Here is a 23,581-nt window from a genome sequence, read left to right as displayed (position 1 = left end):
GAGCACAGACTCACCGACGCGGACACGGAAATGGCGGCGTTTCACCAAGTGAGCAGCAGCTTCTGGTGGAAACGTTTGAGCAAGTAAAACTTATAATGTGTAAAAAAAAAAAGGAAATACGGCCGCTGTGATACAGCAGCGAGAAAGGGCGTGGCAGACAATTAGCGGAGCATTTACGGACATTTACGAACCACGGCTCTTACCGGAAACCACCGTTATTGTACTATTCACGCAGTTACTTGTTATGTGTGCGTCCGTGTGTTTAACCTACTTTATTGAGCGGCTTGTACTTCTTCTTGTACGGTCTGGGTGAATGAAAGTTCCTCTTGTGTGCACGTTACACGGGAATATCCGGGACACTTATTTTGAAAGGGTATAAACAGGAAGTGCCATGAAGAGTGGCCACACATGTATATTACTTTATATATTGCCCTGACTTCATTGAAAACACATTTGAAACGAATGTTTACAATTTTAAATATATAAATAAATAATATAAAATTGGATAAAATAATACAGAATAAATCGCCATGGTAACGTATGTGCCATTCATGAAACCGAGTCCAGCTGATTATAGGTTTTGTGAAATAGCCCTCAGCACACTAATGAACCTGCTTGTGTCACGCACTCTCTGCATGAAGTCACTTCCCTTTTCATCATTTCCTGTCGGAAATGTGACAGCAGGGCGGCCATTTTGGCTCCAATCGGAGCTCAGGAGCCACAGGGTGCCCAGCGGTTGCTCAGTAGTCAGTGTAGATCCTGTGGGGCTGGCAGCAGCTACATCTGGCTACTGGGTCTCCGCTGGCAGCCGTGTCATTCGGGAGGTTGCTAATGGACTCAAATTTTGTTTTTTACCATGCAGAGTCCTCACATTCCCCACTGTGATCTTGTTTTGTCATGCAGCAAAGTAATGACTTTGACCACAGCAGAGAGAAAAGCCTCCAACAGAGTTGATCCTGGACTGCATGGGTGGTTTAGAGGACAAATTCATGTTCTAATAAACATATTTTGAGATCGTGGGTGAGGTCTGGACCTGGCATTCAGTGTAGGATTCTGTGTGTGTCAGTCTACAGCTACATTGTCTGCTGGGTTTCAGGCCGATACTCAAACACATCAGCACCTGTGTTGTACATTGTTTGTATTATTATTATACAAAGTATTGTGATATGTTTTGAGGAACCAAAAAGCATTGATAATTTGACAACGTTGTGTTTATTGACTCATCATAAAACATTCTTCAAACAATAAAACAATTTTAACTGTCCGTTTCTGTACAATGCTTGCTAAGCAATTTTATTTATATATAGAAAATGTAAGAGGAGTCGTGTTAAAATGACAAAACTCCTTCAAATTTAATGGCAGGTACTCTGGAAAAAATAACAGCATTCCATCAACAAATATTTTCAAGCAATAAATATGTATTTATAAATAGTGTAAATTTACATCAAGATTAGAAACAACGAAACAAAAAAAAAATCACAAATTAAACTTTATTCAATAAGTCTATGTGCAACCCATTCTCTGTGACTTGGCTATTAAGTTCTTTTCCTAAAATTTTTCCTTTTTTTTCTTCTTTTTGAAACCTAGAAACAAACAAAATGTCATAGTTTTGAAAAGAACAAGACAAAGATAAAACAAAAGCAGTAAAAAAGAAAAAAAAAGAAAAGAGAAAGTAAATCACCATAACTCTTCACATTACATTTTTTTTGGGAGATTTTGCTGTCCAAAGAGTCTTAAAATTACTATCTACCATAGAAAAAGACCAGTTAGGCTAGTGCTCCTTAGAAGGAAAATGAAAGAAAATTGGGGGGAAATTCTATAAATCAAAGCCAAAATTTCATCCGTTACCCAGAATAGAAAACGTAAAGAAGGAAGAGAGAGAAAGCTTGTCAAGTCAGTAGTCTTTTACGGGTGGTGTTGCCAGTTGCGACAGTTAACAAGTATCTACAAAACATTTTAATCACGCATTAAGAATCCCACTCCTTCCCCTGTTCCCAACCGTTTTTGATTAAGTCCTCCATTAAAACAGGGCTGAACCATTGTCACTAGAGGGGCTGGGAGGGAGAAGAGAGAAACAAGTCCCGTTTGCGAGCTCGGTGGCGCCCCCCTCTGGAAGGGCCGGGCCACAGCACTTCAAACAGGTTGCATAGACAGACACACTTGGCCGCCTCAGCCTCCAGCCGTCGCTATGGAGACCAGCCATAATGGGAGGGGGCGGTGATGAGGGTGGGGAGACGGCCTTGGCTTTCCTGAATATCAGAAATGGTCCGCGTATGTTTGTTGATGTTCGCTTGTTCTTTTCTTTTTTTTGTCAAATCTTAATACAAGTTCCTGTAAATGGGCTTCATGGCTCCACAGCAGAAGAAAGAGGCGTCACCTAATGTCAAGATGAAGATGAATGCAGAGGAGTGGCCTGAGGAGGAGAGAGCATACATGAGAAATCAATTCATCTCCCGTCACCAAGGAGTTTACATATGAACATGCCAACAGCTCTGTATAGCACATAGCCATGTACACCCATTTATACAATATTAATTGGGTGGATTTCCATAAATGCGTGTGGAATCTTCCCCCGGTTTGACAGAAGAAACGGTCTGGAGACTCACTAATGTGAACTGGTCGTAGACCTGCATCAGGTCGTCCATCCTGTGCTGCTCCAGCACCACGAAGTTGTCCAGCGTGGCGCTGCCTTTCCTGGCGCAGTCCTGGCAGTGGACCACGTACTGCTTCTTGGACAGGAGCTCGCGGCGCACAAACAGCAGGTTGAACACCTCCACCTGCACACACACACACACACACACCGAAACGCAGCTTCAATGTCATTTCTATTATATCGTCTTGATTGTGAAGCTGAATGAACAGCAGAGACTGAGAATGATGTCCTCTTAGAGACAGATCTGCTGCACAGACAGTGAATAATAGACCAATTTCTAAGACTCAATGGCAGCAGACATTTAACAGGATATGGACAAATTTCTGCTATTCAGCCGAAAGCAGCCGCATTCAAATTAAATCCATTAGTGCCCCCATTAAAGAGCTCAAACTAGACGGTGATGGCCTTTAATTCAACGTCACTGGAGCCGTCCAAAACCACCGTGTGTGATCAGTAGATTCAGACACAAAGATCCAGCTTCTCCAGTACAGCGTTGCCACGCTCCCCGTGTGCTTACTGACCTCACAGATGGTGCAGTAGTGGGCCGGCTCGTCCCTGGTCCTCGGCCTCAGCACCGTTTCCTTTCCCGCCGTGGCCAGGGCTTCCTTCACCCACTGGCACTGCTTCAACGTCCGCAGCAAGCAGTACCTACCACAACAACACATCTGTCACTTTGTTTTTCCTCTTTGGATCCCGCAATACCAACACACCGCTGAGGGATGAGTGACTCACTTGATCATCTCAAACAGCTTGTGGTCGGACACTTTGATGTTGCGCGCCATGTTCCAGGAGAGGTGCACCATGGGAACCATGGACTTGACACTCTGGAGCTTGTTCCACTCGTAGCGCTCCACGGCCAGCTTGTACTGGTGGGCTGGAAACAACACGCAGAGAGACGCATTAAAAAGCGCCTTTGGGGGGTTGGCGGTTAATTACCAACTGCCGTCATACGACAACAAAAAAACATCTGTTGTAGACGGGGAATCAAATGCTGCAGTGATCAACTAAAAAGGTCACTAATCAGCAGAAAAGCATTTAAATGTCACAGTAAAGGTCGACGCATCACATCAATTCTGTAAGACACGGTTAGGGAGTTTGTTCGCTAAATCGTAAACTTGCTGCCTCAAGTGGTCAAAGACAGGAAATCGTTAACCCCGTGTCCCGTAATCCCCGGCGTACCGGTGAGCGGCCCGACGTTCCAGGCGATGTTGTTGCACCAGCCGATGGCCTGCACCCAGTGGACGGTGCCGGTGTTGAGCCACACCAGGTCGCCCGGGCGCTGGATGAAGCGGTACACGGGCACGTCGGCCTCGTACAGGTCCTCCAGGTTGGGCCACCACGAGCCCATCAGGAAGTTGATGTTGTTCCTGCAGTGGAAGGGAGAGACGGCTGTGATATGGGAACGGAGGGAAGGCGCTGGGATTCCAGAGTGTCCTGTCCAATCTTACTTTTCACAGAAGTTGCTCATCACTCCCCAGTACGGCTCCGGCACGGCAAACCATTCACAGTCTCCCGGTCCGATGTTGATGTTGACGGCACAGAAGTTATTGTGCTCCTGGTGACCTGGGGGGGAACACAGAACCTCCTCAGTGTTCTAACCCACACAGCCAACCTGGACGTGAGCGCAGGGGAGAGTGTACCAACCTGCTATCCGGCTCCCGGGCACCTTCATGTAGAGCTGGACCGTGTTCATGCCCAGGATGGTGTGACCCACGTGGCTGAGCAGGTTGCCGGCGGAGACGACGCGAGCGAAGGCCGGTAGTTTGCTGAGCTCCTGGAGCTGCTGCTTCCACCTGGAGGGGAGCGGGACAGTCATGATGGCATCGGCGTGTCATGCTTTGAATCGGAAACGCTCCGGAAAACAAATCCATACTCACTTCCTCTCGTCCGACACGTCGATGTTTGTTCCGAACTTGATGTGCTTTAAGGGTCCCCTTCTTTTGCGTGCAACACTGAAGACGCGCACACAAAAAGAACCTACAATTAGCCACACGCAGTATGTTTAATGTGCTCGCCGCCATCAGTGATACATTCCAGACTGGATAATGTCTAAAAGTCACTAAACGTACCTCTCTGCAGATGCTGGCTCCGTGTCCGACGGCTCCTTGAGTGCCTTCTTCTCGTTTTCCTCCTGAAAACAAACAGGAAGCATATGAAGTCAGAGGTGTGCCACCAGTTCATTCTCCCCCTAGAGGATGTAGAGCTGAACTGACCCGCAGGGACTCCTGGAAGGAAGCAGCCTGGTACTGGGCGTATTTGGCGATGGTTGTGTGGGCGCGGGCGCTTTCGCAGCGCCACATTTTCTTGGTGCCGGCCGGGTCCCAGTTCTCGTCGGCGGGCTGAGAGAGCTGAGTCCAGACCTCCACCAGGTGCTCCGGGTTCGCCTCCACCAACGTCTTTGTCGAGAACAGACCCAAGTCTGCAGAGAGGCGACACAGATGATTAAAACCCGGGTCGTCTTTGTGCTCGATGGAGAAATAAAGACATAGTGAACGAAGCGTTTACCCAGTTTGAGTGCTCCGGCCAGTCCTCTGATGACAGTGACGGGGTTGGAGGGGTTTGTGCAGAACTGGTGCAGTGGGGGGAAGAAAGCATCCCTCTTGTTCTCCAGCTGCTCCACAGACACGAAACAGGAAGTTAAAGGACGTCATATAGAAGCCTATATAGCCTGCAGCCCCCTGGGTAATACTCACGTAGATGCTGGGGGTGGGAGGGTTGAGCTTGTCTTTGGGCAGGGCTGGTGAGGGTGGAGGGGGCAGTCGGGGCGGGGGGCACTTATCGAGGAGGATGCTGCTGTTGGAGAGACCGTTCCTCCCCAGGTTTCTGCACGTACACAATGCAGATAGGTTTTACACACAGATCACAGATCAGTCCGGGAACAACCGACAGAGAAATAATACGTCAGTAAATAACAGCGAGACTACTAACGCTCCTTCTGTCCATTTACCTGAATAATCACATATATGCAGGGTGATGCTACGGGAAAATTCATGCAACCAAAGGGAGGAATATTCCACTCAACAATCTGTGCAAAATAATATCTGCATGGCAACAAGCCTGCCCAGTAGCCTTCGGTGTTGTTTACAGTTACATAATTATTTGCCTTTGGTTCTGTAGTGACTCTGAAATTCCACTGGGAGGCGGCATTTTCAACACTAACGTTCAACTGATCCATCTCTCGTTTCCACCATTTAATATACAGAGAAATTCTTTGAAACTTTCTGATAGATGCATCTCACAAACTCAATCGAACAAACACAACAGGTTTGTGTTCTTGCATTCTCTCAACACCATCATTTCCTTGCCAGGACCCTCAGTCCAACCAAGAGAATCAATCGGGGCCGTCAGGATGACTCTGCAGGACGCGACGCATAGAAAAAACAATGCACGACTTGGTTCTCACCTGCAGGCCTTCAGCACGTCTGTGGAGCTGGGGTAGATGGATATGGAGGATGACGACGAGGAGGAGGAGGAGCTGTGTCCGTGTGGAGGCGTAGCTTTGAGACTGGTGACGGTGGGCGGCTCGGCCTTCAGCGGGCTCCGAGAGTCCTCAGAGATGCCTCCTTTGCTGTTGCCGTTGACGGCAGGTGCAGTAGACGCGGCGGTGGCGGGACTGTGGGCGCCTGTTTGGGTGTGTTCTGAGGATTTGGGCGAGGGCGTGGCGGTGGATATGGCAGATATAGGCGAGGAGGCGGCCGAGCTGCCCTGCGCGTGGGGGGTGGAGGGCAGGACGGCCGGGTGGATGTTGTTGATTTTCTTGTGGGACTCGGAGGTGGTGGATGCTGTCCCTTGTGGCGGTCCCTCGCCCTCCACCGGGCCCTTCCCCCCTGCCAGCAGGGCAGATAGTCTAGGATTGTCTGCGCTAAAGCTCGGCTTCTCGCCACCTTCTACCACCTTGCCGTCCCCCGAGTGTACGTGATTGGCTAGGCCATCTGCCTGCGCCATTTTGCCATCGGCCGACGGCCTCGGCGATGTCGCCTTGCCCTCGGAGCCCCCGTTGCCGAGGGATGCGGCTGCCGTGACAACGGTGGCTGCGGTGTTGCTATCTTTGGTAGCGGACGCACCAGGTGCTGCTCCACCTGAGGTAGAGGAGTGGGGGAGGGAGGGAGGGGAGGGGAGGTGGTTGTGAGCCTGCTGTCGGGGCGATGGGGCGCTAGTGGAATGTCCAACCTGATTGTTGGGGTGCACAGGGGCGATGGAGTTGGGGGTCTGGGGGTGAGAGAGGGTCCCCTCACTACTGGAGCCTGTCGCATGTGGAACACACCCCTTCTGAAGCCCCTAAAGGAGGACGAGAACAACAGTCAGGGAAACAGACAGGTATTTTAGGTAATTAATATTGAAGCTACCCTGTTCACATTTTGCCAGATATACCTGATCCTCGTGTGGAACGAGGTACTGAAACTAAATAAATAGAAGCATCAAACAGCAGTGAGCCCTGCCCGTGCCTCTTCCCACGTGTCGCGTACATATCTTGGCTCCGCACCAGACCAGGTTGTGTGTAAGAATTCCTGCATACTCTAATTTGCCGTCTCGTGGGAGGGATTTCAGAGCGTGTTTCATGAAACCACTTGATGGATTTTCTCAATGGTTTTTTGACAACAAGTAGGTCAGTAGGATAAAAACAGAACCATATGCATTTCTTAGCCAGAGAACTTTCCAGTTTAACGTTTACTGGATGCTCCGTCACAAGAGTGAGCGCTGTCCTACCTGAGAGGAGTTTAGGTGCAGGGCCTGGCGCGGCGCGGCGTCCTGTGTTTGCGTGTTTGTGCAGGTGTGAGGTAGCAGTGCTGCGTCGCCGCTGCCGGCAGGTTGCAGGTAAGGCACGTCTCCGTTGGGTCCTGTGGCCGTGGGCCCCGACTGATTATTACTACTGTTACTACTGTCACCCACAGGGAGGGGGTCTGAGTGTCCATGTGTCCCGGGGCCCACAGGCCCGTTGGCCAGCGGCTGAGTCGGGCAGAGGGGCCGGTGGGGTCCCAGGTGGGGCCGGGTGGGGTGGAGGCTGGGGTTGGGGGAGGGGAGGGAGTTGGTGGTGGGGCCGTTGGGAAGCGAGGGGCGCACCTGACCCCCTGAGGCGTTCTGTCTCATCTAGAAAGGGGAGCGATGACAAACACAAAACACCCATTTAAATGGAATCATAGCTGGAAAATTAGTAGCTTCTGCCACTTATTAATTATAAGACGTGGCAACAGAACTAGATGGGTGAGCTCCATCGCCACAAGACAATGCAGAGGCAGTTAGAAAACAACTGACGTTCACATTCCGACCTGTCAATGTTTAAACGGTCCTGCTCTCACTTGTATTGTATAATGTGCCAAACCACAAGGTGGAACGCCTACGCACGCCACACCAAGAGATCACAATCGCAATCTGTGTGTGTGTGAGACAGTAGAGGGTTTGTACCTGGTGCTGGTGCTGCTGCATCATGGTGAGCTGAGCCTCCAGTTGCCCCAACATCTGGAGCTGTGGGGGCTTCAGGCTGGCCCGGTTACTCCGCAACTGTTCCAGCACCTGAAGGCAGACGGCGACAGAGGAGTTAGCGTTAAAGCGGGAGATCCCAAATTAAGTTAGATAACCGATGAGAGATGTTATTACTAACCTGCAATTTCTGCGGGGAGAGGTACCAGTTGGGAACTGGTTGCTGTGGCGGGTTACTCACCCATGAATCACCCTGAAAAAGCACATTCAAATACACAGAACATGTAAGGTACAGATTCTACTGCATGAGGAAACCAGCAGTTCATGGATGCCGTCACTGTGGTACCTTGGCGGGGCTGGAGGCTCTCCTCCTCTTGGTTGGGCAGGACTGGTCCTCTGCTTGGCCCAGCGGGCCCACGTGAGGGGGCAGAGACTGACCCGAGCCCCCGCCCTCTGCACTGTGATTGGGCTTACAAGCCTGGAGGGGGGAGGAGGGGGGGGGGTGGCGGGAGCGCAGGCAGAGGGAAGCAAACGTAAGGAGGAAAAGAACGTAAATGGAAGGACACAACGAAAGGTCAATGAGGACAGGAGGGGTCGGGGTAGAGGGAGGAGGAAGCAAATGTGGGCAATAAAAACATAAACGGATGGAAATTTAAATGGAGGGAGCGTGGGAAAAAAAAAGCAATCAGAGCATGTTTATTCGTCAAGTAGCAACAAAAAGGGAGAAAACATAGTATGGCAAGATGGCAAAGCAAAGCAAGGGATGGAGGAAGAGAACAAGAGAGAAAAGGAGAGCAAAACTGTGATTCGGTGTTGGCGCTTAAACAAAACAAGCAGGACATGTAGAGCAAAAAAAAAAAATCCTGCGTTTCTGGAGTTTCTGGTTACTTCATAGGGCGACACCAGCTTCCTGGTCATTTCCCCCGTTTGGAGGAATGCTGGTGGAAACTCGTCACTACCGCTTCCTATCGACACCTGCAGCTCTCAGAGTCGCCACGATGTCTCTTAATGTAACAGCAAATCCACGTTCTCCTCGTTGTGTTCTCGGGCAATAAGCAGGCAGCTGCAGCTGTGCAGCGCTACGGCAGCACGGCTCAACCTTCAAAGCCAGAAAAGGTCACGTTGCACACACTGGCAGCCTTACCGTTACCTGAGGGAACCCATGAGCCAGATGTGACTTCCCCCCCGGGGATTCAATTCAACGAAACCTCACGGTTACTTTTAAACAGGAGGAGGATTGGCTCGCTTTGATTCGTTATCGCTACCGTGAAAAACATTAAGAGGGCTTGGATAAGTCCTTTTATGCATGTTGCAAAAAGCGGGTAAACAAAAATGCATAAAGTCACATCTGACGTATGAATAAGTCTCACGGTGGATCGCGCCAAGTCGAAGCCGATTATTCAACACACTCCAGTGCTACAAGTCAAACACAACGGTTATCTCACTCTCACACACACGCACACACACACACGGACACGACACAACTACTGGCATCTACTGTATGATGGGCATGAATGAGTGAAGTGGTAATGAAACACTAGGGGGCGTTGCTGGGGGGCTTGGTGAGCAGCTGCAGGACATCTAAGGTCAACTACGGAAAGGGGGGAGGAAGACGGACAGAGCCAATGGGAATCCGGGGTGTTCTCTACGGCGGCAGCACGACCTCACCGATCACACTGGGGGCCGGGTCAGAAGCCGAAACAGGCCAAACGTCAACGAGTGCGAGAACGGCTACAAACTCAGCCACTCGACTCCCAATTAGAGCACTTGAATCTGGTCAGAAAGGAAACTCTCCCGGTAGCAAAACCGAAGCAGATTAAGAGCAAACAGCAGGGTGGTGCAGGTTGGATTTGTCAATGAACTGCAAGGTCGGGTAAATCCTGAATACCACGTTAGATTTAAAACAGGATTAAGAGAATGAGCAATCGAATGGGAAAGAATTAACAAAAAGCCTGCACAAGTGCTTTGTTGATTTTTGGGTTTGTTTTGCTTGAACGGAGCGTGATGGGTGAAGCCGAGTGACTATTGTGCGGTGGAGAAGAAAGGGAGTGCAGGACTGGGTAACACTTGGCCGGGCCCCTCCTCATTCAGAAACAGATGCCATAAAGCAGCCATGACCTGGACATGTTACACTAGAATGGTTTGCCATAAATGTTTGAATTTATGTTACCATGACGCATAAACAGCGTGCTTACAATATAAAAGCAATAATCTACGATCTGATTGCAAAAGCATTCAATTTTTTTTGTGTTGGCTTCTTTAGACATCTGCATTCACACACACAGACACACACACACACACACACACGTGGAAGGTGGAGTTGAGCTGAAGTGTTACCCATGAGGATGGACGACATTGCATGCGCATGTATTGACCTGCAGGTCTGTCTGTGCGTACATGACGTTATGTGTTGGAGTGCCTGTGTGTCTGAGTGTGCACTCAGTCAAAGGGGAAGGGAGGAAGGGTGGGAGGGAGAGGGAGGGATGGGTGTAAGTTGCTCTATCTGGTCTCTCACCTGCTGTGGTGCAGTGCTCAGGCCTCCCTGCCTGGAGGTTAGCTCAGCTGGGATTGGTAGACTCCATGCCTCCTCAATAAGAGGGAGCATTTTACTTTTACCCTGTAGGCTACTGAGCTGGGGGTTACTCAACTGAGCCTAGGGGAATGGAGAACGACGTGAAAAAACAAAAAAATAAAAATAATAAAACACAAGGCTTTTTGGAAGGAAAAATAAAAAACGATGACCTCACAACAAGGAAATGATCAGCAATATAGGTATATATATAAAAAAAAAAAACACAAGTGAAGCTTGTGACAGCGATATGCAAACGTGTGTGTTGGCTGGCGAACACACACCTGCGTTATGTACAGCATCAACCACACAAGGAGGCACTTGAATGACATTCAGTTACAGTAATCCCAGACACAGGCACAGTTCCATTAAAGCAAGCCTCGGTGCTTGTCTTAATGCCATGGATTTATGCTAACATCACTGGTGGAAATGTAACATTCCTTCATGCATATGTAAAGGGAAATGACATCGCTTGGATATAATAGAGATGGATAGATTAATGAGATACGTGGGGGGATTGGGCCCTTCCTGTGATTAAATCCTTAAAACAAGGAGTGAATTATTCCTCGACTAACAACAAAGAAGGTTCCAGATAGAAGCAACGATCCATCAGCCAGGCGTGAGTTAAGGTCTTGACAGATCGGAAGGTTTTAAGTCAGGCAAAACATCAAACGCCATCAGAGATCCCTGGCTGTTACTCTATTCTTTACATTGGATTCAATTTCTCTTCCACGGAGTTCAAATATTTCCCTCGTGCCTGATGGCACAGCAGCAATAAGGAACGGTGAGAAACCCATCCTTTGCTCCGTACACTCGTGGTGGGGGTTTAAACTCTCAGAGTTAAGAAGAAGAGGAGCTCGCCGCTGCGGGAGTCAACCACCAGCTTCCAACAGCGAGCGCTTTTTCAAAAGTTCTTTGTGTAATTCTCAGCATGCATTTGAAGTTGCATAATGAGAGAAAATCCGATTATTGGTCAGTGTCACAATTCTGTTAGTGCTTCTTTGTCTACATTTCTGCGGCACTAATTGGATGTCTTCGGCCCACAATACACGACATGCACCGAACCGGCTTTTTTTTCCTCCCCGTGAAACTGGTTCAAGCAACGAAACCCAGGAGCAGCAGCCAGGCAGTTTCAATTAGAGACGTCCCGAGCTGATCCAGGCATTTCACGGATCTGTATCTGCCATGAAAATCTCTGTTTGTCCGGGCGCTGCAGCTGTCACAGACGCCCAATTAAGCGCCGTTAAAACGCGGCGAGTCAACAGCGTTGTGAGCGAGTGACCTGTGGAGCGCGCAAATGAAATAAACAGCAGCCTGCAGTTTCAATTAACGACACGGCGGCGCAGGCAGTAAACCTTTCAGACAGAGAAGCAACACTTTTATATCGACTACACTCCAAAAATGATTGTTGGAAATCTATGATGCAGGCTAAACGTCAACATTTAAAATGCCTCACTGACTTCATGGGAACATCCCGTATTTTAAATAAAGATATCCACGCTGACAGCTGCTTTAAAAAACAACAACAACAACAAAAAGCTCACTTTGCTTCTCAGCCGTATCACACCCGCTACATATTCTTGCTGGCAGACAACCGCATCTGAACGTCTGCATATACAGGATTATCAAACTGCAGCTGCATCCAAACAGCCACTGTACGGGCGCTTCTCGCCCTTTGAAACGCCTCGCTCCACCCACCTGCAGGCATTTGATGCGGTGGGTCAGCGCCGTGGTGTTGGTGCAGCCCTTGCTGCGCGTGGCGTTGATGTAGCACTTGATGGCGTCGTGCGGCTGGTTGCAGGACTCGTACAGCGTCCCCAGGTCCATCCAGGCGGCGGCGTGGCTGTGGTCCAGTTGCACGGCACAGATGTAGGCCTGCAGAGCATCCATGGGCTGGTTCTGCTGCTGGTACAACACACTGGAGGGGGGGGTCCAGAGCGATGAGGAGGGGACAGGAGTGAAGATGAGGAGGACAGATAGACGGACAAAGGGTGTTTTTTCATGCAAAGGACAGAAGGAAGTGTACGGGATAATTAAGTGTGTGAATCAAGGGATTCATTGGGAAATTAAAAGGGTAGAATGTGTGGACGGATTTGGAAAACAATCGGAAAGAAAAAAAAGAATATAGGTCACTTTAAATCGTGGCAGTGTCTTGTATTCATGCGTTTCCGCGGTTCCATCTACGGATACACTGAACAGTCTGACCCTTACCCTATAGAGCACCAGGTGTCTGCACTGGCCTCGGATTTGTCTATGGATTGCCGATAGGAGATGAAGGCGTCCTGGACCTTCCCAATACTAGAGTAGCACCTGCAGGAGACACAGGCTGTAAGGGTTGTGCTGCAGACATGGAACACACGGGTCAAATGACTAACAGAGACTTCTTTACATTACCTCCCGATCCCAATTTAAGTCAGGCTAACATTAAACATTCAGTATTATGTCTTCAGTACAATGACTAATATTGGAGATATGATGGATCAATGATGATACAGTATCCTGATCAATTAAAAGGAGGCCCTGAAGATCAGTCATGATGCAGCTGATCAGCATTCAACTTCAATGCATTAAATCAAAAGCATTTCAAACAATTAAATTCACACTTTCTAACATCTGGATCCATGACACGGTGGGAATTCCAGGACATCATCGTCACAGCTTCCCTGCTTTTATTTGGCTAATTTCACACAGACCGCTATGCCTGATTACGCCATCTCCTGGCGCCGTGAATGTGTGTACCACCCACCTGCCAAGGAAGTACCAGGACTGTCCGGAGTTTGGGTCGGCCTCCAGAGATTTCTGCAGACACTGGATGGCATAGCTGTCCCTGCTGGCTCTGTCCCCGAGCTGTTCCACCGTGTGATGCATCCAGCCTGGAAACCATTCAATCGACCGAACATGAGTTTTCCCTCCGTTTCACAGGGAAAAAGGAAGCCCCTTTAAAACATAAGCACCCTCCTTACCTAGCTGCTGCAGGGTAGTGGCCTTCACCTGTGCAGGAAGATCCTCCGTCTGCAGAAGGCTCTCATAGGCCTCCTTGGCAGCCCGGTATCTCTTCTGAATATGAGGGAGTGGAGGAGCAGTGAGGAAGAAAAGAAGGTCAAAGAGAGCATCGGGAGAGGGAGTGTATCACGGGGGAGGGAGGTGAGAAGAGAGAATAGGAAACACAAATTACAGAGGGTTCAAGATGTTTGCAGCATTACGGATTCAAGTTGAATCCGTAGCTTTCCCCAGGTCATCCCCAAAGCTGTGCTGCACAACCTACAGTAAGCCGGAGCCTCCCACTGCAGCGCCGTGCTCTGACACAGCACAAATAAGAAACACATTAGTGGTGAGGCGCTGCTCGTCCCGGAGCTGGCGAGAGCTACTGTACCTTCCCCGCTGAAAGCAACATAAGAGAGCGACCACCAGCATACAAAAGAGGGGGGGAGACAGACTTTCTTGTTTCCGTGGCAACCCTGCCGGATCGGCTGAGTGTAATCTCCCATCCCTTCCCGCCTGCCACCCACACATGCACCCTGCTCCCTCCTCAATTTGTCAACACCTGGTTCGAAATATTAAAAAAACAAAACAAAAGCGGGGCTTTCCCGCTGCATTCAGGTGCCCTGGGATTTTACAGCGACGGCTGAGTTATGAGCCGTCACCTTGGACAACGATCCATCAAAAAAATGCAGCCCTTATTTTCCACAATTACAAATGACAGAAACCAAACAAATGGTCTGGGATCAAGCGTTACTGAAGCAATAAAAAAAGAAAAACGCCAGCACTTACCTGAATCTCATACAAATGAGCAATGTGGAACTGAACTGTAGGGAAGGAGAGAAGAGAAAACACGTTAGGTAAAGGTTAACATTGAAGAGGAGAGTTAGTCCTCCTCTTAGTCTTTCCTTTGAAAAAGTAGTGCTGCGTTATTACTCAGAACGCCAAGGTTGCCCGTCTATATTAAGTGTGAGATAGGTAGCGGTGCTCCTGGCAGCACCTTCCTTTGTCTGGAGCGCTGCAGTGTCTGATCTAAGCTGCCTGAGTGACTCTCAGCAGATGGAGGGAGGGAGAGAGACAGAGGGAGAGAGAGAGCGAGAGAGACGAGGGCTGCCCTTACTATGTCTGTGTGTGTGAGAGAGTGAGAACAGGAATGAGGGGAGGGGGGGGGGGGGGCACAACGAGGAGGCAAACAGTGAGACGCTAGGCAAAAAAAGGATATTGCTGTCGTCAAGGTAACAGGTACCGGGGCGGGCAGAGATGAGAAGGCAGCGGCATATCAAATAATGCTGAACCCCAGCAGCTGAACATCATCATTCACTCAGTGAACACAATGAGGTGTTTGAGGTTCCCTGCTGCTGATGCTGAGTGGTGTTTTCTTCGGAGGCTGAGAGGATGCTGGGGGGGGCTTTTCTCATCCCGGCATCACATGTCGTAAGCAGTGCATTACTATCCAAACTAGGGCCATTCATAAGGCTCTCAGCGGGAGCATCCCACAGAAATACCCGCCTGTGAACACTCAATGAAGAGGTTGCAATAGATCGACGCAGGCAGTCGACAACTACCAGCATCCTATTGATGCGGAGCAGCGTCTGGCAGTCTGTCTGGGCTTAACCCTTGTATATAAGCTACTGGAAGCTATTTGATCGAGTTCCCTTTAGCAAAAGGCTCCGAGTCAATTCGTGTGTTAAAGTACCGATGCCAAAAACAGAGAAAACAATTATCCCGGCATGCCTTTAGACACGCTCCTGCTGCGTCAACGCCTTTAAGCTGTCATTTGTAACGCGTGCATATTCATTTCCTACAAACTAGAGACCTCCGGACAAACCATCACAGCCACGGGGGCCCTCAGCCAGCCCCAGGACCACAACACCAACCCAATCAAAGTCAAACTGCAACATTATGACATGACGCTTTGGCAACACGCACTGATAAATTATAAAAAAATATTAAATATAATATACACTTAAAAAAGGTTTGTATTTACTCTTTTATTAATAAGTAAATCAATAAAAATGAAATAAGAACAGTGCTTACTTTCAGCTTTGGACAAAGTGCAGGGGTTGGAGTCAATCAAAGCCAGCTGAAAATGCTGTGAGAGAACATGAGTAGAAATCAGTAAAAACACACATATTTAGTAGCACCGTACTGCTTGATTAACCCGCTCACTGACTGGAGTGTGTATTAAAGCCGGGCCTACCTTTAGGCTTGACTCATAGTCTGTGTTGACCTTGAACATGAGACCCAGGCGTAGGTGGATCTCCTTGGCCCGGGAGAACCCTGGATCGATGTACAGCACCTCCTGGAACGCTTTGATCGCCCTGATGACGTGATGAAGAGGAGGAAGGGCAGTATTAAAAATAGACAGAGGGAATAGAAACAGACATACGAGTCGAGGATCCGTTCACTTGTGATGAATATCTGAATCCTAAATGGACTCGAACTAAAAAGCAAACAGTTTTTTTCATTCGTTCTGGACAAAATAACCAAACAGTTGTGAACACACAGGATGCAGCACATTCTGACAGCCGGCTCATTGGAGTCGCTCTGCACGTGCGCCGCCTCGATCTGAATACTAAAGACGTTCCTTCGACAGGAACTGAGGAAGCTGCCTATTTGTTATTTCCTGGTTTTGCTGAATAAACCAGTTGTAAAACAAACCAGCACAACGCTAACCAGTCCGACCTTCATGTGCTTTTATTGTGGTGGCTGACGGCGAAGCTGTCGCTCTGAGACGCTGACAACAATAGCTGTGTTTGCTGATGCCTGCGTCTTCTTGACGCTTTTTTTTTTTTATCCAGAGACGTGAACTAGCAGATTCCTCTCTGGTTGTGGTGTTGCCATGGAAACGACACAGGACAGTTTCACACACACACACACTTCAGCTTGTAACAAAACACACAAACATGATACCCGGACGACAACTCAGCTGTGTGATCCTGGGGAAAATCTGTCACAATAACAGTGATTTCATGTCTTCTATTATAACACTTCATAACATGCTTTATGGTAGTTTTGAAATACCCACATGGGTTTGTATATTCTTGTGTGAATTAAATACTTGACAAATGAGAAGTAATGAGCATTTTCTCATTTAATTAGGAACTTTAGTGTCTCGGATTTTCAGAGAAGTTTGAGTTAGCGCGTGCTTGTTATCATCAATCTAGACGACATAATCCACAATATATGATCTCATCAAGATATGATTCCGTTGAAAGATGATAAATAATCATATTGGATTATTGCCCGGGCCGGTCTGAAGTGTGCAAGTCCTCCCAGGTCTGGGTGGAAACGTGCAACGTTGCTGTGATGAGCCCCCACCAGGTTGCCTGGCAACGGCCTCGTGAAACCAGAACGAGGGCTGGGTGATCATTCGACAACGATAATAAGTTATCGTCTTTCAATGGAATCGCATTGTGATTAAATCCAACTTGAAACAGTTGTGTTCATTTTGCACTAGAGTACTTAATTAAACGAGAAAATATCTGGTATTTAATTCACTCATGAAAGGAATGAAAACACAAATGAGATCCTGTATGAGTCGTTTCCAGTCTTAATGCTAAACTAAGATTACCGGTGCCAACTGGCTCCTGATTTACTGGATATAGATGTGAGAGGGGTTTTGATCTTCGTACTGTGCTTTTTTATTATTATTATGCTCATGCATTCATGTGTAATTACTCAAGAGAAAGTCACAATGCATATAAGAAGAGAAGGTTCTTCCACCTGACGGTTGGTACTCACCACTGAAAGGCATTATAGTGGAAGTAGACCATTCCCAGGCCATACAGAAAGGCAGCATTCTGGATGGGATGGAGAACGGTGCAGCGTCGTTACATACAGATAGAAAACACGAGACATATTTGCAAAACCTTGCAGCTACGTGGTTCAGTAGTCCGAAAAAAAAGAAAAAAAAAACAATAACTGGCTATCAATCTCACTACAAACAGGAAAGAAGCACAAATGACTCCGAAGTGAAACCAGAAACCGCATTTCACGCCAGCGTGTAACCAAAGCGAGACCATACATGCTTCCTGTGTGTGAGCAAGTGAATGGGAAAGGAATCTAGATTGTGTGTTATGAGCAGAACGTGAGTGAACCGGATGAGAAATTGAGGGCGCGAGCACGTGCGCTTACCTTCCAGTAGTCCGACTGTAAACTGTAGTACCTCTGGTATGCCGATAACGCTGTAATTAAAAAAGGAGGGAAGTTGAGAATGGATCACCACAACACGACCGAGGAAAAGCCGGGTCAGCATTCACGCCGAGCCAACTGCACGTCTCCGCAAAACCACTCGAGCGCAGGAGAAGAGGAGAGCGCTCACCTTTCGGGTAATCCTCCAGGAGGAGGTTGAAGTGGCCGAGCTGGCAGAATAACTCAGGCTCCACCTTGCCCTCGGCCTTAAGGATGAGCGAATCGTAGCAGCGAACAGCCTGGGGGGGGGGAGAACACCAAAACAGTTGATTCTCAACTAAGCAAGGACTGGGAGGGAAACCTCCTCGTTGGAACGCAGAGAAAAGCAACATCGAGGGGAACTGGAGAGAGAAAATCATTCAGAACTTTTGAAAGTCACAGCAAGTCGACTCGCATTCCTCTCAGCAGATAAATATCAGGCCCAGACTAAACTTACTGGAATTAGGTTGGCTGGAGATAAGGACTTGTGGTGAAGGTTTTTTTTCCCATTAAAAGATACTCAGATAAAGTGAGATACAAAAATGGCTCCTGCTAAGTTTTACAAGGCTCCACAAAGAGTTGCCAGGTTGCCACTAGCAACCACTTTGAAAAAATTGAATAGGGGGAATAAACAGGCAGTGACATCATCCAGTGTTGCTGGATTCGTTTAAAGAACCGGACAGTAAACTGTGATTTCGTGTACCGGGAATTGAGGATGGACACGTTAAACGACGACACCGAAGATCCGACCCCGTTTGTACGGACAGCGAGGAGAGCACCGACATCAGCAGGCTGAACCGGACAAATCCAAACCCATCCATTCAAATATATCGCATGCAATGAGGAGCTATCGACAAACGGAGCCCGGTGGAAATAGAAATCAAGCACATATTGTCCACGTCACCTCCCACATCAAGGCTGCTGATCACAGACCAGCTGGCCCAAACGTTCTGCCATTCAAAGCACCATATATAAGGATTTTACATTGTTAGAGAAGCCATAGAATACAAAACTGTCCTCTTCATGAACAGAGGATGTAACTTCACCAGGCTCTCTCTGTCATTTCATTGGTTCATACTGCAGAACTAAAACTATCCGTTTGGCCTTGTCGTCTCGGAGGAAAACGTCTCACTTTAATACTTGTTTCTCGGGTGCAGCCTTTGCCCCGAGTTACCCAAACGAGCCGCACACCGATGCATGTATATATTCGTCATCTCCACATCTTTGGTTGTACATCTTTTGTCGCGCTTGCAGCGGTGTGGTGAGTGTGGTCGTCCCCGGCTCTCGCTGCCGCCTTGCACAGTCAACGATGAAACGCCACGCACCACAGGTTACAGCGAGAAACACTCGCACCGAGCCGAAATTAAACTGGGGCACAGAAATGACAGCTGAGGCAATATGAAGGACCTGATCTCACTCAATATCTCAGCATAGCAGATACTAATCAGTTAAAAATGCCTTGATCAGTACAGACACCGATCTTTGAGATCAGATCATCTGCACCTGCTCAGGGACGACAGATGGAAAAGTGGCAGATGAGCTAAATTTTTGCACATTTAATTATCACCCCATCTGCAGCACGATTCAAGTCACAGGAAAACATTGATTTTTTTCAGAACCGGCTGTGAATTGGCAAGAAAGTGGCAATACGATACACATCATAATGCAGGGGTTACATTTCAATATATTGTGATAATGCAGCTCGGCGATTAATTGTGATTAATCGCGAGAATGACATTATATGCATGAAATCTAACTTTGTTTTTGCAGTCAGCACAGTGGGTTTGTGTGCTGGCATTTATCACGTTCCCTGTAACAACATCACAGCACATCTCTTTGCAAATTAAATAAACTACTAACTGAGTTCATCTTTGCAAAAAAATCAATAGTGAGATAAGAATCGATACAGTTACACCAACACATTCTGACATTTTTTTTCTCACGCCCCTTCTCGTCTCAGGAATATTGCTTTTAATGAAGTTAGACTTTAATAATCCCCGTGGGGGAAAACTGTCCTCTGCAGATGACCTTTCTTAACTAGCAGAAGTGGCTCTACAGCACAGCGGAGGTGCCTTAGTCAAGGGCAGTGCAAGAGCAGCTCTTACACCCAACATGCATATCTTTCGGCGTGACCGTGGGAACGCATGCAAACACTGACAGGACATGCGAACGAGGCTCAAAATTGCACCAGTCATCCATCACGGATGTTAAAAAATCACCAATACAGATATTCTCACAAGTCGGAAATAGCCCTGAGAGCACAGTCACACTCAAAAGCTCGTCTCCCGTCTAGTTGTTCCAAGTTTATGTCATCGCCACATAGTTACTGGTGGTGATACAGTGACCTAGTTGTGTCAGAAATGTTGAACCTAGTTATCTGCGCATAGACGGAGAGACGCTGCAGCGACACGGCCAGCGAGTCAGACGGGGCAGTCGCCTAAAACTAATACGCTGCTCGGAGAAAACCTCTAATCATTCCACGCGCCCGATTCTCAGCGGACAGAAGCTCTGCTGCTGGAGTCAGACCTAGCTGAGATTAAATTGTTTCTGAGGCCACATTGTGTTTCATTTGCCATTTTGTTTTCATAAGCCATACTCTGGGGGGAGAAAAACTATTAGATGAATCAATATGTCTCAGGCAAGTGTAGAATCTAACCACACACAGAAAGCCTTCATCGCAAGCAAAGTAACGCCTATAATGCGCTCCCTGTTTCTAAGACACTGACAATTAATGGTTGCTGTGCCTTTTGTCATGAAATAGTCCAATATCAGCATGTCTGATGCTCATGCTGGAGCCAACATATTCCTCTCTCAACACCCAAAACTCTCAGCATTAGCATACAATACCAACCCTCTCTTTGCTTTAACAAACTTAAGCCCAGAGCTGTAATGACACATTATTTATCAACTGTTTAACTTTTGTTAACAGAGGTTTGTAAAATCACACTGCTATAAAAGGACGCTGACCAAGAAAACAGTATTCTGACTGCGATCAAACTGCAATACGCTACAAAATGTAGACACCTGAGCGAGTTCGCTGGACATATGTGTATTTATATCGGGGTTTATAGGAGTGTAAGACGAAAATCTGGCAAGAAACTCCAACTACAGAGCAAGATCTGTCATATAAGAGTCTCAGACGTTCATACCCAGTGGTTTCACCAGCAACACATGCATGGAGTAGGGCCCAAAATAACCCGTATATGCACTAGTGACACCAAACCAACTCCACAACATACATGACAGAAAAGACCTTTATCATGACAGGCTGGGGGGCAACAAATCGTGTGTTTCAACCATTGCATCTGTTTAATGGACTTCTGGTGCAGATTATTCTGCTTTGCACCTACGATTATTGTGTGTATTGTCGTTATGGTGTCTTTCTGCCGCGCTTCTGCGCAGCTAACACAAGCCGCACTTCCTAGATGTCCCACACCACCTAGCGAGCAGACGGCCCCCTTCGAGCTGTCAACACACACACACACACGCGCACACACACGCACACACACGGGGCGTTTGCGCTTTGTGGGCCCGGCAGTGTGGCGGACGGAGCCCGTTAAAACGCGCAGCCCCCCCAGTCCGAGGGAGAGCACATGCAGGGCCAAACGGGAGGGGGGGCAACGCAAAACTGTAAACAAAGGGGCACGACACCACCTAGGTCGGGAAGGGGGCACATCTTTACAAAGAGCAAAGACCCGAGAGGCAACTTTAAGACACGCGTTAGCAACGCACAAACCACTCGGAGCAACACATTCGTATGAAACGGGTTATATAGCTATCGGTGTCACTCCGCCATGTCCCGCCATCTTGGACGGGCAGCCAGCCATTGCCCGTTACTTGTAACGTTTGTCAACTCGTCCACGCCGACTTCAAAGCGACCCTTAGGATGCGGGGCAATGTCACCAAACAGCCCAAACACACTGTGGTCAAGACACTAGGTCAACACATGCCTCGCCACATAACGTCAACGGCTAACGTTAAACGGTTGTGGTGCACCCAACGGCTACAACGTCAACGTTACTTCCACTAACGCTGTTAGCAGTTGTAGCCGGATACGGGTACTCGTGAGTTTTAAGGTACAGTGTTTTTGCAATACAACAATTTAACAACAACTTTTCCCCTCCACCATCCCAAGTGCAACGTTTCCAGCCACCGATGCGCTACACACACACACAGCACCGTGACGACGTTGCGTTGCTGGTGGTACACAACAGTACACAAGGATCCGCTGCAGGCAATAACGTTAGCCGTCCGGCTAACTGGGAAGGGCGGTTGCCCGGCAAACGTCAACATATGTCAACGCGAACATGCCAGCTACACCACGGGGAACATCGCCACTTTTGGCTAACGGTTACCGCGGCTAGCGACGCCGCGTAGCCGCAGGTGCAGGGTCGCCGTTCATCGGATGAGAGTAGCTAACTAGCAAGCTAGCTGACTGGCTAAAAGAGGGGCTGCGGCTAGCTGGCCTTAGATCCCCTGGGCGAGCGGGCCACTTGCATTCAGACAGGCTACTTTTTGGGGGGCAAATTCACCGCCGTGCGCGGCAGCTGAGAAGTTGGAGTAAATCCCGGTGATCGGGGTGGTGCTTGATTGTAAAAACACATCCACTTAGATTTGCTACCTTCATCAACAGGGCCTTCGTTCTGGCGCCATCTTCATGAAGCTTCTGAAATCCAAACAGTGAGCTGCAAGCAAGAAGACAACATAGGCGGCTCAGAATCACTTGCGGAGCGGCTCGGGGAATATTTTCGACATGCAAAGGGAGAAAACAATTAAAATTCAAAGTGTGCGTTCGTGTGAGTGCACGGGGTTGCTATTCCGACCTGTCGATCCCGGCCAAACTGTCCCTCTCCTGGGCTGTCAGTGTCGGAAAGTCCTCCTCTGTTTCACTCGCTTTTCCCGCCGCCATTTTCTTTCCCTCATCACCACTAGAAGAAGCCGAGCCGAGACTCCGAGCAGCAGCGCAGGCAGCAACGGCGAGAGACACACCGCACGATTGCATGGAAAATCGCGACGCGGGGACAAACGCTTTGCTCGGCCGAATCAAAGAGGAAAAACCGAAGAAAACAAAACGATCAAAAACTTTTTTCCCAGGATGAAAAGATGCGATGCAATATAGTAAATCCTTTCGGGAGGGGGGGGACAGAAGCGCTCTCCGGGTAGCTCCTCAAACGTCACATTTTTCACCATAAAGTGACATTTGAATGCGAATAAATGAGTGCGGTATCCAAGATGTGGCCATTTGCTAATAAAATGCGTTTCGGCCGCGAAGATAAAGTTGTTATAATTGTGTCACCCAAGCGAACCCACGCGCCGCTGAAGCCACGCCCTCTCCCCCCCTCCTCAGCCAATAGAAGCCTCCACATCCCACCATATGACTTCCCTGCTATATCATTCTTTAATCTTAAATATTCATTTTCTCCCTGCAAACCACTCATCTTTCTTACCACCACGACTACTCTGGGAGCATATTTACAAGTTTTTATTACACGAACACATCTGTCAACCATGCGCATTAAAGTCAAACATCTTACTTTTTTTTAATGAGGAACGCAGTCATTTCCCACATGATACAATATAATATCGTATTCAGTAATATGTATTGACACCCGGGTGTCAGTTGACCGTTTCCCCCCCGTACAGCCCGGCTAAACGATGACTGCAATGCATCATTCGCTCACAGCCTTCCACGCCGTGCAACCTATGTTTGCACTTTCAAAAAGAGTCCCGTCACAATTCTTTGACGTCCTCCTCGTGCGAGGGCTGGGAAAGTTGCAGCATTTTTTTTT

At 48.3% G+C, this 23,581-nt stretch overlaps 1 protein-coding gene across 2 annotated transcripts; it reads right to left on the bottom strand.

Moving 5' to 3' along the window:
• Nucleotides 1–1,193: 1,193 nt before the first annotated feature.
• On the bottom strand, nucleotides 1,194–23,210 carry LOC311010090 (lysine-specific demethylase 6A-like). Of its 2 annotated transcripts, XM_084004581.1 has the most exons (30): nucleotides 22,616–23,210; nucleotides 22,414–22,477; nucleotides 17,944–18,052; nucleotides 17,757–17,806; nucleotides 17,364–17,422; nucleotides 15,820–15,940; nucleotides 15,657–15,711; nucleotides 14,412–14,446; nucleotides 13,604–13,697; nucleotides 13,387–13,513; nucleotides 12,852–12,950; nucleotides 12,339–12,558; nucleotides 10,587–10,724; nucleotides 8,418–8,549; nucleotides 8,253–8,324; nucleotides 8,057–8,164; nucleotides 7,361–7,741; nucleotides 6,057–6,931; nucleotides 5,347–5,476; nucleotides 5,159–5,264; nucleotides 4,867–5,072; nucleotides 4,723–4,784; nucleotides 4,531–4,605; nucleotides 4,298–4,446; nucleotides 4,102–4,216; nucleotides 3,833–4,020; nucleotides 3,386–3,527; nucleotides 3,175–3,301; nucleotides 2,607–2,777; nucleotides 1,194–2,413 (listed from the first exon to the last, which is right to left on the bottom strand). In XM_084004581.1, the coding sequence occupies exons 1-30, from the start codon at nucleotides 22,792–22,794 to the stop codon at nucleotides 2,384–2,386; spliced, it is 4,419 nt and encodes a 1,472-aa protein (XP_083860707.1). In that variant the 5' UTR covers nucleotides 22,795–23,210; the 3' UTR covers nucleotides 1,194–2,383. The 2 variants fall into 2 exon arrangements, with proteins under 2 accessions (XP_083860707.1, XP_083860708.1); XM_084004582.1 differs by lacking the exon at nucleotides 10,587–10,724 and having other exon boundaries at nucleotides 22,616–23,209.
• Nucleotides 23,211–23,581: the final 371 nt, after the last annotated feature.

The sequence above is a fragment of the Eutrigla gurnardus genome (genome assembly GCF_963514095.1).
Source record: "Eutrigla gurnardus genome assembly, chromosome: 24".
NCBI classification, from domain to species: Eukaryota; Metazoa; Chordata; class Actinopteri; order Perciformes; family Triglidae; genus Eutrigla; species Eutrigla gurnardus.
Note: the sequence above shows the minus strand (reverse complement) of the source record. Positions and strands in the feature narration are given on the sequence as shown.

What these genes read in the sequence shown, in the direction of transcription:
- LOC311010090 (XM_084004581.1), bottom strand. Translation starts at nt 22,794, where the DNA reads ATGCAATCGTGCGGTGTGTCTCTCGCCGTTGCTGCCTGCGCTGCTGCT. An exon ending in CACTTTGTCCAAAGCTGAAA is followed by an intron (nt 14,447 to 15,656) that starts GTAAGCACTGTT and finishes CCTTCCCTACAG; the next exon opens with TTCAGTTCCACATTGCTCAT. An exon ending in GACACCTGGTGCTCTATAGG is followed by an intron (nt 12,559 to 12,851) that starts GTAAGGGTCAGA and finishes CCCCCCCTCCAG; the next exon opens with TGTGTTGTACCAGCAGCAGA.